The sequence below is a fragment of the Euwallacea fornicatus genome, chromosome 37, assembly GCF_040115645.1.
Source record: "Euwallacea fornicatus isolate EFF26 chromosome 37, ASM4011564v1, whole genome shotgun sequence".
Classification (NCBI taxonomy): domain Eukaryota; kingdom Metazoa; phylum Arthropoda; class Insecta; order Coleoptera; family Curculionidae; genus Euwallacea; species Euwallacea fornicatus.
The window spans coordinates 235,083-250,032 of record NC_089577.1 but is presented as its reverse complement, the minus strand read 5'-3'; the positions used below and the strand labels follow the sequence as shown (position 1 = coordinate 250,032).

The window sequence follows — 14,950 nt, the reverse complement described above, 5'->3', positions numbered from 1 at the left end:
AATAGCACAGTCGCGTCCTGAAACCGTGCCATTGCGAATCAGCCCTTAAGGTGGCTTGTCGTCCTGCTGCGAAGCATTTTTCATTCGGAAATTTCTTTCGAAAAAGGCTGTGATAGTGGTCATTTATGGACTTCACGTGGTAATACCGTTTGGATTTCTTCGCATTTATTCCCAAAGGTACGTAGGTGTCCGGGTTTCGCTTTAGTGCGGTCCGGTTTATGGATTTTTTTTAACTGTGTTATTTGTAATGGCACGTTGTGTATTTACTTTTCGATCTAAAATGAGCTTCAGTTTATTGGTTCAGGAGGGCGCGAGGAGACTCTCTGTTAATATTAGGCGATGCCGAAGGCATGGGCAAGAGTGATGATTAATTGATTAAAACGGATCAAAGCCAGTTAAAATGGATCAATATTGTGATCGATACGGCTACGTGAAGTGGCGATGGTTTTGGCTGCGTTTCCAGGCTCACGGGAACGAACGCAAATAACCCAATTTACCCCTTGAATTGCACGCAATGGCGTTTCTGCAGATTTGGAGACTGCCAGCAAACGTGCTGTTCCACCGTGTCGCCCAATATTTATCCAACATTTAACAGTGTTTGGCTGCTTATCTTGAAACTCAGTCAGTACTTGTCGTAAAATAATTATAGGTCATAATAAGACGAGTGAAGCGAGCAACTAACCATAAAAACTCTTCACGATCTCCGTACAGAAATTCGCCGTAGTAAACAGGATTTCCATCACAGTTGTTGCCTTGAAACTCGGTAAAACAAGCCCGTGAATCGACCAATCCTTTAGCTCAGAAATAGCTGAAGCTCCACAAAAACACAGGAGGGCTTCTCGTCTCAGATAAGAACAAAGTTTCTCCCTATTTCGTTATGTATTTTTAATGCAATTTTTAAAGGTTGTGAAAGCTGTTTCGTTTCTGGAACAATCTAGCGAGATCGTCAAGAGAGCGCCCTCACTCAGGCGCATAATTAATTAATTCCGCCGTTTTTTGCTGTTGGTCCCTTTGGGTGGTGTTTTTGGCCCCCAATGATCTTTAACCTTTAATTGCACCTTCAGCCATTTTTTGTGGCCCAAAACGCGTCTGTTTACGTTTTTCAATTTACCAGCTTTGCTCCGATAGTTTTTTGTGTTCCTCAGCACCTGTGTAAACGTGGGAAAGGGGCCTCAATGGAAATCCGTTTTTATAGAAAAAATGCTCTTGCTGTAACCAGTTCGGCTGTTTTCGCCCACGAGTGAATTAACGCGGAATAATTCACAGGTGTTTTCGACTGCGAAACTTGTAATTTCCCCGAAAACCATCTGAAAACTCCCCTGCGTCTTTAACTATCAAACCAGCTTCCGCCATTTTTTTATACAGTCTGATGCTCGTATCTGATTGGTTCAGCTAATATTTCGTCACCTCATGCTGTGTTTTGTTTTGTATTTTGTATTTTTTATTTATTTTTTTGTTTTTTTCTGAGAGTCACGGGTACGTATTGTCGGTTTGCTTTATTGAGATAGCCAGGAAGGCAGAACAATATGAGCGTATGGTGTGTTGACAAACGTGCATGTACACAGGACCGGCATTGGCATATGTGGCGCCCTCTAGAAATTTGTGCGTTTGAAGTTGTTTTATGTCGGTACATGATCCTCACCGCTGTCAGCACTGGAAATACCATGGTACCATAAAAGCTAATCTATAAATATCACAAATGCTCATCAATGTACTTCGCATGATGAATGATGACAGAACGTTAACACCGCTCAAAAGCAGGTAACAATTATGTGTTATGCATCATAGGAAATTTCCGAATCCACCTCTGTGGGGCGCCTGTGAGTCTGGCGTGCAGAAATCAAAAGTATAGCAGGAATGTTTTGCATATAATATTATACAACGTTATTCGCGTAATCAAGGTATTTATCAACATTCATCGAAGTTCAATGCTACACGGCCTCGATTACTCAACTACACTCGTTACGGTTATGTTATGCTCCGCCAAATCATTACAGACAAATATTGAATCGGCCAAACGCGCAGTAAGCTAATACAAACTCGGAATGGTTTAAAATCCACAACAATAGCCGAATAAGTCCCTGTTTATGAGCATTGTTCACCAATTGAGCTTATTTTCAACCGCAGATCAACCAGAGATGCCTGCCAGAGCAGACACCCCCGTCCAGAACGGCTTCACCATAGCCGACGATGTGGTGATTTCGGGAATCTCCGGTCGTCTCCCGGAAAGCGACTCCATTGAAGAGTTCAAGCAACAGCTCTTTGATGGGGTGGATTTGGTCACAGACGACCCCAGGAGATGGCCTTCGGGGCTCTATGGGTTGCCTACTAGAACTGGGAAACTTAAGGATCTATCTAAATTCGATGCCTCGTTTTTCGGAGTGCATGCCAAGCAAGCCCACGTCATGGACCCCCAACTTCGGATGCTTCTGGAGCTCACACATGAAGCTATTGTCGATGCTGGTAAGTTTCACATTCGCACTTCCACTCAGTATAACTAATAATATGTGTAGGTATCAACCCCAATGAGGCCAAGGGTTCTCGCACAGGAGTCTTCATCGGAGTCTCAGACTCGGAATCGAGCGAGTTTTGGACCACCCAAGACCCAGACACCATCACTGGTTACGGTTTAACTGGCTGCTGTAGAGCTATGTTCCCCAATAGGATTTCTTACACTTTCGACTTCAAAGGACCAAGTTACGCTATTGACACTGCCTGCTCCAGTTCCCTGTTCGCTTTCCAGCAAGCAATTAACGCTATTAAAACCGGGCAATGTGATTCTGCCATTGTGGGAGGAGTGAATTTGCTTCTGAAGCCCACATCGTCGCTGCAGTTCCACAGATTGAGCATGTTGTCCCCTGATGGAATGTGTAAAGCTTTCGATGCTTCTGGGAACGGGTATGTGAGATCTGAAGCGGCTGTGGTGGTGTACTTGACCAAGGCATCGACTGCCAAGAGGGTTTATGCTACTATCTTGGGAGCCAAAACAAATACTGATGGAAATAAGGAACAAGGTAATAGAAGACAACTAACAGAGATGGAATTAGGGGAGTAAGGGAAAGTTTTTCTGGGATAATTCAACACCACTTGGATCGTTTTCCCCCATTTTATGCATCCTCTTTACTTCCCCATATTTGATCTCTGTTAAGACAAATTCTGACCCCGCACATCTTCCACAGGAATCACTTTCCCATCTGGAGCAATGCAGAACCGCCTCATTCGGGAAACATTCGAAGAAACCGGAGTGAACCCGCACGACGTAGTCTACGTGGAAGCCCATGGAACCGGAACCAAAGTAGGAGATCCACAAGAAGTCAACTCAATCGCCGATTTTTTCTGCAAGAACCGATCCAGCCCCCTACTGATCGGCTCGGTAAAGTCCAACATGGGACACTCAGAGCCAGCTTCAGGACTATGTTCCTTAGCGAAAATCGTCATAGCCATGGAAAGTGGGATCATCCCCCAAAACCTTCACTTTCAGAGCCCCAACAAAGACATCCCTGCATTGAATGATGGACGACTGAAGGTGGTTTCTGAGAACATGCCGTGGAACGGTGGGATTATTGCTCTGAATTCCTTTGGTTTCGGCGGAGCCAACGCGCACATTATATTAAAATCCAACCCCAAACCAAAACAAAACTGGCCCTTAGGGGTTGTCCCCAGGGCCATTGGAGTGTCTGGACGAACTGAGGCCGCCGTAAAGAACTTCTTAAGTAATGCACATAAACATAGGGAAGATGAGGAGTTCCTGGCTTTAATAGATCAAATTCACTCGCAAAACATCAACGGCCATTTCTACAGAGGCTTTGCAGTGCTGAAAGATGAGCCTATAATCGAGACGGCTCAAGTCGGGTCTGAGAGCAGGCCTATTTGCTTTGTTTTCTCAGGAATGGGTTCGCAATGGCCCGAAATGGCAAAAGATTTAATGCAACTAGATGTCTTCAGACAAAGCATTGATAGGTGTTCAGCAGCTTTGAGGCCTCATGGGGTTAACTTGGAGGACATTATCGTTAACGGCACTAGCGACACTTTCGACAATGTTCTAAATTCCTTTGTATCCATTGCAGCCATGCAGGTCGCTTTAACAGATGTGCTCAAGACCATTCAAATTGAGCCTGATTTCATCGTTGGTCACTCAGTAGGAGAAGTAGGATGCGCCTATGCAGATGGAACTCTCACGGCGGAGCAAGCAATTCTGGCGGCATACAGTAGAGGGAGGGCGATCTTGGAAAGTAAATTAGCCCCGGGAGCAATGGCTGCAATAGGACTAACGTGGGAGGAAGCTAAGGAGAGGTGCCCCCCAGAAATAGTCCCTGCGTGTCATAACAGCGAAGACTCAGTTACAATTTCTGGTCCTCCAGATGCAATCAACAAATTCGTAACTCAACTTCAAGCAGAGAATGTCTTCGCTAAGGCTGTTAATAGCTCTGGAACAGCATTTCATAGCAAATACATCGCAGAGGCCGGTCCTCGATTACGCAAAGCTCTTGATGAAATTATACCCAATCCCAAACCAAGAACTCAAAGATGGATTTCCTCATCAATTCCCGAGGCCGCCTGGAGCAGCGCCTTGGCTCAGCAATCCAGCGCCGCATATCACGTAAACAACCTTTTATCACCAGTGCTATTCCATGAGGCCTTGGCCCATATCCCAAAGGACGTTATCGCAATTGAGGTGGCCCCCACGGGGCTGCTGCAGGCCATCCTCAAGAGGTCCTTGGGGACTAATGCCACCAACATCTCTCTAGTGAAGCGAGGATATGATGACAACATTTCCTTCCTCACTTCGGCTTTGGGAAAAATTTATGCTGCTGGGGCGCAGCCGAAGCTAGGAAATTTATACCATCAAGTGAATTTCCCTGTGAGTAGAGGAACGCCGATGATTAACTCTATGATCGAGTGGGACCATTCTGACGAATGGTCAGTGGCCAGCTTTGCGGGCAAAGGCTCTCGATCTGGCGAATTGGTAATTGATATTGACTTGAGTAAGGAGAGTGATAAGTATCTCTCTGGGCATGCAATTGACGGAAGGGTGTTATTCCCTGCAACTGGGTACCTGACTTTGGTATGGAAGTGCTTTGCCAAGCTCAGGAACGAGGACTATGAGCAAATGCCTGTAGTAATAGAGAATGTGCAGTTTCACAGAGCTACAATAATGCCCAAAGAGGGATCGGTGAAATTTTTGATAAATATCTTTGACGGCACGGGAGATTTCGAGCTATGCGAAGGGGGCTCTGTTGCCGTTACTGGCAAGATTTATGTACCTGAAGATGTCGCAAAAGAGAGCTTAACTCTTCCAAAGCCTCTAATAAAGTCTCAAACTGATGTACTAAATCTAGTCAAGGAGGATATTTATAAAGAGCTGCGCCTGCGTGGCTACGACTACGAGGGCATTTTCCGGGGGATTGCCAACAGCGATAATAGAGGCATCAGCGGGAAACTTAGCTGGGAGAACAACTGGATCAGCTTCATAGACACCATGCTTCAGTTCTCAATTCTGGGTCAAAATACTCGGGAGTTGTACCTACCCACCCGCCTACAACGTGCGTTTATTAACCCCAAAGAGCACTTGGAGGCAGTGAATCAACTTGAGACGATTGAGGTGAATATGTACCGTAACATTGGAGTGATCAAGTCCGGGGGTATCGAGCTGAGGGGCATGAAGGCGAGTTTGGCGCCTAGGAGGCAACAGTTACAAGCCCCCCCGAAACTTGAGAAGTACCAATTTACTCCTTTACAAAACACCTTTGTTGAAGACCTGGAGAGGGCCCGTTATAACGCGTTAACTGTTATTACCCAATTGGTACTAGAAAACTCATCGGGAGCTTCAAAATTGAAGATCACAGAGTATTTGAATGAGAAACCGGTGGAGGCAGTTTTGCTTACTCAAATCACGGAGATATTTGAGGGCGAGCCGATGATTGCCGTGGACGCAAATGTGGTATCTTCAGCCCCCGTTGATCCCTCGACCTTGGAACCATTCGGCATCAAGAACACTATCAGAGACGTAAAAGCATCCCCCATTGACTCAAACGTGCATTTGATAGTTATCAGCGACGCTTTAGCATACAACCAAACAGCTCTTATTGAGAATGCTAAAGGTTCAGTCAAAGACGGTGGATTTGTGCTTTTAGAGGAGGCCAAAGGCCCAGTGGACCGTCATATATTGGCAGATTTGTCTCTTGATGTCGTAAGTACCCAAACTACCCCCACCAAAACGTATATTCTCCTAAGGGCTTCTATAGAACCAAAAGAAGACTCGATTATAGTGCAGATTACTGAAAATAATTTTTCATGGGTGGAGCCGCTGAAGAAAGCCATGGAGAGGGCTGAGAATACTAATACTAAGCTCTACATATACTCGTATGGGGAACCCCTGGCTGGTCTACTAGGACTAGTAAACTGCTTAACTCGCGAGCCAATAGGAGGCAGCAAAGTGCGGTCAGTATTTATTCAAGACCCCACTGCCCCTAAGTTCAGCCTAAACTCGTATAAAAGCCAACTGAAACTTGACCTCGTTCAAAACGTCTTGAAAAACAGCGTTTGGGGAACCTACAGGCATCTTCAATTGGAGCAGAGCTCCGACTCTGGGGCTTTGCAAGTGGAACACGCCTACATTAACACCCTAACTAGAGGGGATTTGGCCAGTTTGCGCTGGATTGAAGGGCCTTTATCCTACTATAAGGGCGAAGATCCAAGCACTGAATTATGCCACGTGTACTATGCCCCCTTGAACTTCAGGGATATCATGTTAGCTACAGGAAAGTTGCCCCCCGATGCTCTTCCTGGAGACTTGGCAGGGCAAGACTGTATTCTGGGATTAGAATTTTCGGGCAGGGATAGCAAAGGCAGGAGGGTAATGGGTATGGTAGCTGCGAGATCGTTGGCCACTACAGTTTTAGCGGACCCATCGTTCCTCTGGGAAATCCCGGAAAAGTGGAGTTTAGAAGAAGCCGCGACGATCCCCGTAGTATATGGAACCAGCTATTACGCCTTATTGGTAAGGGGGAGGATGCAGAGCGGTGAATCTGTGCTGATTCACGCAGGGACTGGAGGAGTGGGACAAGCCTCCATAGCCATAGCTCTGCATATGGGGTGCAAAGTGTTTACCACAGTATCAAGTCAGGCTAAAAGAGACTTTTTGAAGAAGACCTTCCCTCAGTTAACTGACGACAATATCGGAAACTCCCGAGATACCAGTTTTGAGCAATTAGTCCTGACCCAAACGAACGGAAAAGGGGTTGATTTGGTCTTAAATTCCTTGGCAGCAAATCAGTTGCAAGCCTCAGTGCGATGCCTTGCGATAGGAGGGAGATTCCTGGAAATCGGTAAAGTAGACCTGAGCAACAACAGCCCCTTAGGCATGAGTATCTTCCTGAAAAACACCACATTCCACGGAATTCTCCTGGATGCTTTATTCGACTCTGACTGTCCCGAAAAGAAGGAGGTTAGGCGGCTGGTTACCGAAGGAATTGCATCCGGGGCAGTGCGCCCTTTACCCAAGACGGTTTACAACGAAAACCAGGTGGAACAAGCCTTTAGGTTTATGGCTTCTGGTAAACACATCGGGAAGGTCTTACTGCAAATTCGAGAAGAAGAGGATAGAAGCACTCAGCAACCCGCACTAAAGACTGTTCCTGCCATTCCGCGCAGCTACATGAACCCGGAGAAAACCTATGTCCTAGTAGGAGGTCTTGGGGGATTTGGCTTGGAGCTGGCGGATTGGCTGGTGAAGCGAGGAGCCAAGAAAATCGTTCTAACATCAAGAAGTGGAATTAAAACCGGATATCAATCTTTGTGTATACGGAGATGGAGAGAAAGCGGGGTGACAGTGTTGGTCTCAACATTGGACGCCTCCACAGAAAGGGGGGCGACACGCCTGTTGGAAGAAGCGAATAGTCTGGGCCCCGTAGGGGGCATCTTCAATTTGGCAGCGGTGCTGCGAGACGCAATGTTCGACAACCAAACCGAAGCAGACTTCAAGACTGTCTGCAAACCTAAGGTGGACGGTTCTAAACAACTAGACGCAGCTTCGAGGCTCTTGGCCCCTCAATTAGACTATTTTGTCAATTTTTCATCAGTTTCCTGTGGTAGGGGCAACATTGGACAAACCAACTACGGCCTGGCTAATTCCGTTATGGAGCGTATCGCCGAAGCAAGGCAAAGTGCAGGCCTACCAGGAATGGCTATTCAATGGGGGGCAATTGCAGATGTTGGGCTAATTATGGAGACGATGAAAGGAATGAATGATACAGAAGTAGGAGGCACTTTACCCCAGAGAATACCCTCGTGCTTAGTGACAATGGACACATTCCTGCAGCAGCCCCATCCTGTGGTGGCTAGCATGGTGTTGGCAGAAAAGCGTAAAGCTACAGGTTCCACGCAAGTTAGCTTGACTGATGCGGTGGCCAATATTTTGGGGATTAAAGATTCAAGCAATGTAGCCCCCGTTGCCAGTTTAGCAGATTTGGGGATGGACTCTCTGATGGGGGCGGAAATCAAACAAACTTTGGAGAGGAATTATGATTTAGTTCTGAGCGCTCAGGAGATCCGAGGCCTTACTTTCGGGAAGCTGCAGGAGCTAAGCAGTGGGAACAGCAGCCTGCCAACGACCCAAGAAAAACCTGAAGAGAATTTAGTCACATTCGAGAACATATTGGAGATTATGCCTAGCAAAACTGTAGTGCAAATCCCTAGTAAATCTACGGACAATAAAAAACCCCCAATTTTCGTGGTGCACCCAATTGAAGGAGTTATAGACGCCCTAAGAGCCTTTTCAAAGAACATAGATGCTCCAGTTTTCGGACTGCAGTGCACGGAAAATGCCCCTCTAGATACCATAGCAACTCTGGCCAAGTTTTACGTGCAAGAAGTGAGAAACGTTCAATCGCATGGCCCTTACACCGTGGTAGGCTACTCTTTCGGAGCCGTAGTGGCCTTTGAAATGGGAGTTATCTTGGAGAATCAAGGAGAAACTGTGCGGTTGTTCTTCATTGATGGATCACCGAGCTACGTAGCTACCCACACTGGAAAAGCTAGGTCGAAGATCCATCAAAGCGAAGCTGCGGAACAGAGCGAAGCTATGTGCTACTTCATTTTGCAGTTCAAAGACATCGACCAACAGAAGGTAGTTCAAGAAACCGAATACTTTATAAACAAATTAAAAACATAAAAAATGGTTTTACAGGTAGTTCAAGAGCTGACCACTCTGAAATCCCTCTCCGAGAGAGTGACTAAGACTGTGGAGGTTTTGAAAAAAGTAACGCCTTTTTCAGACGCGCAAGTGAGCGCAGCTGCATTGAGCTTCTTCTTGAAGCTGAAGGCTGCGGATCAGTACCAACCTCAGAACAAGTTTAACGGACCAGTTACGTTGGTCAAGGCTAAGGACAATTTCGTGGAATACGATGAGGACTATGGACTGTCGAAGGTCAGTTGGAAATTCACTGAAATATGATTCCAGCGCGAGTTCTCAGCTCAAACTTCAATGCACCCAGATAATTTTTTTTATTTATTAAAGGTGTGCACGGCAAAGCCCGTAGTGGAAGTCCTCAGCGGCAACCACCGAAGCATCCTGACGGGCACCACCGTGCAACGAATAGCAAATATCCTGCATCAGACCTTGTCGACGGCGTAGACTTTATTTTCCAAAGATACTATATATATATATATATATATATATATATATATATATATAAATCGCCCATGACACATTCCTCGATATTATTAATAATAATTATTAACATAAGAAAAAGAGCTGTTTTATACTAGTTTCTATCAGATAGAAACGGAATTAATTAGGTTTGTTTTGCTGTGCTGTATATACTAGAGTAGCGTTAGCTTTAGCTGCTAGATAGTTTAATTTATTTTTCTAATAAAACATCGGCAAGTTGCTGGACATATTAGATTACAGGATTAGAACTCGTTATGTAAGGTTCCTCGGAGGTTTTTGAGCATGTTGTTTTGCTCATTGGTCCTCGAGAAGCACGATTACCAAAAAAATAATGAAACACGTTATTATATGACGAAAATCATATTTTTTCTCTAAGAGCAGTCAAAATATCGATTATTTGAAAAGTAAACATGAAAGGACAAGTAATCGAAGCGTAACGTACAAAGCGTGAAACTGATAAGTGGAAAACCCCACGTGCAGTTCTTGGCATTTTGGGAACGGAACGTAAACGCAGAGTTGGGAAAAAATGTATCAGCCCCAAAGGGCTGGACAAAAAAGAATATATCTCATGACTAGGAATTATTGTGTTGGATGTGATTTCATTAAAAGCCCCTTTTTAGTTTTTTTTAAGAGATTTATTTCATAATTTTACAAGTCTTTCTGAATTAAACTCGGATCGCTAATCTTTTTATTCTCATCACAAGTAAACGATATGGTGATGGCGAACCTCTCCCCTTCAGTAACCTTTATTGAAGGAAAACAAAATCTATATGAAAATATACCTCCAACGATCACCTAAGTTACCTTTTCAACGAAATGAGGATTTTCTGCCCCGGAAGTGAACATTGATACTCGTCCTTTCCGCGGCTCCACGGTTACATTTACCTGGGGATTATCCAAATAAATAAACCGTCCCCCTTGGAAATCCTTACTGTAGTCGTTGAGGTAAAGCAGCGACGTGTAGTGAAAGGACTCGTATGTGTGCTGCGAAAAACCAGCATATCACATATCTTTATTTTAGCGCTTGTAATTAACCAGCACCTTATCCACATGAACGTGCCAGTATTCATCATGAATGCTCACGGGAGCTTTCGCGGTGAGCCTTGAGAAAAACGTCGGATGTGTCAGAAAAAGTTTAGTCGCATCCAATCCGAATGATTCTGCAACGACTCTTTGGATTTTTTCCCTAAAATGCCCGAATATGAAATATGGGAGTAGCTTCAATTAGAACGTCTTTACCGGACAGATCTGTAAATTTTCAAATCAGTGGGGGTGATAAAGTTCGTTTTCATGCTTTTGTAGAAATTAATGAAGTTTCCTCCATGAGATAATGCCCCAGAATGCAGGTCCATGATTGTTGCCCCTCCGTTGGAACCTCCCAAAGACATACCTGTTAATTTGTAAATATGATGACATGATTTGCAAATTGTTTCAAGATGGCATCTAGGTAAAGTGCCGCCATCTTACAACAACTTAAAGCAAAATTGTATTGAAAATAATCTATGCAGAGCTGATACCCTATATTATACCTCTTTTAGCCAACCACAGCAAAATATCTGCCTCATATTCGGTAATTATTCGATCATTGACAAAACGACCACATTTCTTTGGAATGCAGCCAGTGTACTGTTTTATTTCATCCATGTAGGATCTGTCACACTGGACGTGATGCCCTCGCCCATCGTATGTGTAATCAAATTTTGCTGAAAAGTTTTTTAATTTATTCTGTGATGATAATAAACATTGAAAAAATACCTAAAATTGTCTCTTTTCCACCTTTTGAGAAGTACCATACATAAATTAAGACCCCAGTGATTATGATGATCCTACTAAATATTCTTTGCCCACTAAACTTTGGTAAGGGGCCATATTTACTATAGGAATATGTTAAGAAGAAGGTAATAGGAAGTAGTGTTTTGGTAATAGGGGGTAATCAAAACTTACTAGGAGACGCTCTTTCCCTTCAACTCATCTTGTTCAGTTTCTTGGGGATGAAGCTTTGACGGTTCCTTAGATTTCTCCTGCCGTTTGCGGGCCTTCAATTCAGTGCTCATTGTCCTTTATGTATGGTACTTTAGCTGTAACTATAGAGCTTTGGGGCTTTTGAGTAGGATCAAGAAAATCAATATGTTGGACTGAGGGGAAATTATCAAATTAGGTTAAATGGGGACTTCAATATTATTATGATGAACAAAAGTGTTATTTCGATTGAGAAACAATTTTAATTTAAATTTTACTTAAAAGCAAAATTATCAATAAACTTGGAGGTTATGGCAATTTGTAGGTGTATTTGAGGTTGCGTGCTTTTTTCACGAGGAAAAACTTCAACAGGCATTCAGCCCGTTCTGGCGACTGAAAAGTGTGAAATTCGCCGACGCGCTTATCCACTAAGAACCTTGGGATTCCTTGTATAACTTGCGTCATCCCGGAAGTGTCCCTGGGGATAAAAGCATCGGTGTCATGGAAGTTTCCGGAATAATCATCATTTGTTTTTTGCCTGTCTTGTTGACATTTTAACTTGATTTATATCTGTGCTTCATATGCATCAATATTTATTAAACAACCCTTGTAGAATCTATTATTGTTTATTTATAATAATTTTGATAAATGCTCGAGAATTACAGACGATAGTAATACCGGTGACAAAGGCTACATGTTGCAGCAAAACTATATTCCCTACTAATCAGACAAACTATTTGTCTTCTTCTTTACACCCAACTTTCAAACAGCGAGAAAACGGTTTCCAAAATATCTCGACATTTTAGTGTCCGAAATTCTTTTTGTCATTCGCCCGATGCGACAAGAAACTTGTCGATCTTTGTTAAACCGATGAGTCGAGTCTCCGGTGCGCATAATTTTTGAAATAAACCTTTTGGAAAAATAAAAAAAAACTCTATATTATTATTATTACAATATTAATAGAAAACAGTTTATAAAAAATCTAAAGAGTTATCATTGCCTTGAAAAATATCGTCCAATTCCACACATGCCTTTTTCACTTTTTGGTCAAACCCCTCAATGTCTTGTAGGTAAAACAGCAGTTCTTTAAACTTATTTAGCTGCTTTATGTCTGTATCCATCACACCGCCTGCAACGTAAAGCTATAAACTTTACCCGTGGCACACCATCAAAAGCGCACCTTTCTCTGAAATTAAGAGGAGCTCCTTAACAGTTTTGGAACATTGTTTCAGCAACAACATGCAAAAAACCGGGCTCCAATACCGTAGAAGCCGCTTCAGACACTCATCAAAACTCCAGGGGGCACCTTTAAGTGGTTCCATCTTGTTGCAATTCTCCCCATAAGCCTCTTGGCAGCAATGCATAATTATCTCAGAAAGCAAATAGTGTAATTTATCTTTTATTTTGGCAAATTTGCCACATTTCAATTTTTTCACAAAATCCTTGCTTGAGTAGGCTTTGATGGTATTTGTTATAGCTTTATTGCGCAAATTAATATCATTGCTAAGTAATATCTGCAAATATAATGCCTTGATAATTTTTTATCGACTTCTATAGAAAGAAGAATGCAACTTACCACAGAATCAAATTTGGTTTTGGCTTGCAGACAGCAGGCCAGTATTTTATCATCAGGGGACTTCCCAATGCCCATTTGCAAGCAACCATCCCCTACTGACTGGCCCACTATACGAGAATCAGACTCACTTAAAAGCTTATTAATGAATTTCTGAGCTGCCAAGGCTAAAGACTTTAGATGCGACCCTGAACGATCTTTGTGATAGTCTAATTCTTGGAGAACCATAAATGGAATATAAATTACAAGCTTGTGAAGATCTGACGAGACTTTGTAATCCAGTAACTCTCTTATTACTGTTAAATCGTGCATGAACACATTTGTATCAACTACTACACTCGTAATGAATTCATTGCCAGGGAGTAACATTGGTGGTAGCATATTGGGACTAGTCTGTAAAACTTTCATAAGAAAAAGATCATAAAATTCTGTTAAAAATATACATCCCACTCCATGGAGGTGTCTTCCACTTGCTCAGTGAGCAACTCTGTTTTATTCATTAAAGTCTCATCTAAATTTACCATCAATGAATCACTAACACTGTCATTATTTCTCAGCTCAGCAGGCTGTGTATTGTCAATCCAATTTTCAACTAAGGAAAAACTGGATCTCCCATCTTTGATTTTAGCTATTCTGAATGTTCAATTAATTGCGCCTCATAAAACTAAAAAATTTAACTCACCTATTGGTTAAACTATTCCATTTATTTGGACTGCTAGTTTTAGAAACTTTGGCATTGAAAATTGGGTTGATTTTAAAGGTAGTATTGTTGGATGTCTTTGGGCAAACTTCATTATCTGAAGAGCTGTTCCTAGACCTTTAAATAGAAATTAATTCAAGGTTTGATTCTGTGACGCTAAAAATATGACCTTCTGGATTGTGCCTCTTTAACTGGAGTTTTGGAACTAATATCAGACAAGTCGCCTAAAGATTTTTCATGGTCGGTCAACTCAGACACTACTATGAAGTTCTCTGAAAAGCTAGAAAAAATGAATCAAACAATTCAATATAATCTTTTTATGATTTTAGAAGATTTACTTTAAAGATTTAGTTGGAGTGGGCCACTCATCAACTTCTATTATACTGCCATCATTACTTTCATTCTCATTTGAGTTTTTTTGCAGCACTTTATTCTTAGGCGGGGTACTTTCAATTGAAATAATTGTACTATCACCTTTATCATTCGTATTCATACAATTCAGGTTCAACTTATCATTGGCAAAACCTCTCTTAGCAGCCAATACTTTATTTTCACTCCATTCCCAGCTTGTTTCCGATCTACTTGAGCCAGCGTCATATTTGTACTTATCCTTGAGTTGACTGTTTCCACAACTTCCACCCTTTCCAGCTTTGAATGGCTTAAAACTCTCAATGTCAAAACTTGTCGCAGGCTTTACACTCGATTGACTTCTTACAACATCCCTTATAGATTTTTGAAGCTTTTGCAAACGATTAGCAGCAATGTTTTTACTGCTGCTTTTGACCACTTTGGATCCCTGCAATAGGGGGATCTTGGATGACGTTACGGACCGAGAACGTCTACTGTGTGAGCCAGGAGTATCATCGCAACGCCTTTTTTTCTTGGATTTAAATCTTTCTGACATGGTTTAATGGCAGGAAAGTAGATTTATAATTACTAAATAAACTGATTTGGCTTAAGACAAACAAACATTTAAGACTGAGGTTATGATCGTCTCGCAAAATGTTGATGAAAACGTCGCAGCGGAATTAACCGATTTCATATAGAC

General features: G+C 42.7%; 3 protein-coding genes across 4 annotated transcripts; 1 reads left to right on the top strand and 2 right to left on the bottom strand.

Moving 5' to 3' along the window:
- FASN1 (Fatty acid synthase 1) lies at positions 1 to 10,294 on the top strand. The gene is made up of 6 exons (XM_066300815.1): positions 1 to 177; positions 2,128 to 2,463; positions 2,514 to 3,014; positions 3,180 to 9,127; positions 9,188 to 9,427; positions 9,518 to 10,294. The coding sequence occupies exons 2-6, from the start codon at positions 2,139 to 2,141 to the stop codon at positions 9,632 to 9,634; spliced, it is 7,131 nt and encodes a 2,376-aa protein (XP_066156912.1). The 5' UTR covers positions 1 to 177; positions 2,128 to 2,138; the 3' UTR covers positions 9,635 to 10,294.
- Positions 10,284 to 12,001, bottom strand: LOC136349360 (2-oxoglutarate and iron-dependent oxygenase domain-containing protein 3-like). Its single transcript, XM_066300868.1, has 7 exons — positions 11,615 to 12,001; positions 11,426 to 11,544; positions 11,200 to 11,373; positions 10,910 to 11,060; positions 10,712 to 10,856; positions 10,475 to 10,654; positions 10,284 to 10,414 (listed from the first exon to the last, which is right to left on the bottom strand). The coding sequence occupies exons 1-7, from the start codon at positions 11,722 to 11,724 to the stop codon at positions 10,319 to 10,321; spliced, it is 975 nt and encodes a 324-aa protein (XP_066156965.1). The 5' UTR covers positions 11,725 to 12,001; the 3' UTR covers positions 10,284 to 10,318.
- A 550-nt stretch (positions 12,002 to 12,551) lies between these two features.
- On the bottom strand, positions 12,552 to 14,947 carry Swt1 (Swt1 RNA endoribonuclease). Of its 2 annotated transcripts, XM_066300842.1 has the most exons (8): positions 14,618 to 14,947; positions 14,241 to 14,560; positions 14,072 to 14,182; positions 13,885 to 14,019; positions 13,646 to 13,835; positions 13,206 to 13,595; positions 12,810 to 13,143; positions 12,552 to 12,758 (listed from the first exon to the last, which is right to left on the bottom strand). In XM_066300842.1, the coding sequence occupies exons 1-8, from the start codon at positions 14,804 to 14,806 to the stop codon at positions 12,601 to 12,603; spliced, it is 1,827 nt and encodes a 608-aa protein (XP_066156939.1). In that variant the 5' UTR covers positions 14,807 to 14,947; the 3' UTR covers positions 12,552 to 12,600. The 2 variants fall into 2 exon arrangements, with proteins under 2 accessions (XP_066156939.1, XP_066156938.1); XM_066300841.1 differs by having other exon boundaries at positions 14,241 to 14,946.
- Between the last annotated feature and the right edge of the window lie 3 nt (positions 14,948 to 14,950).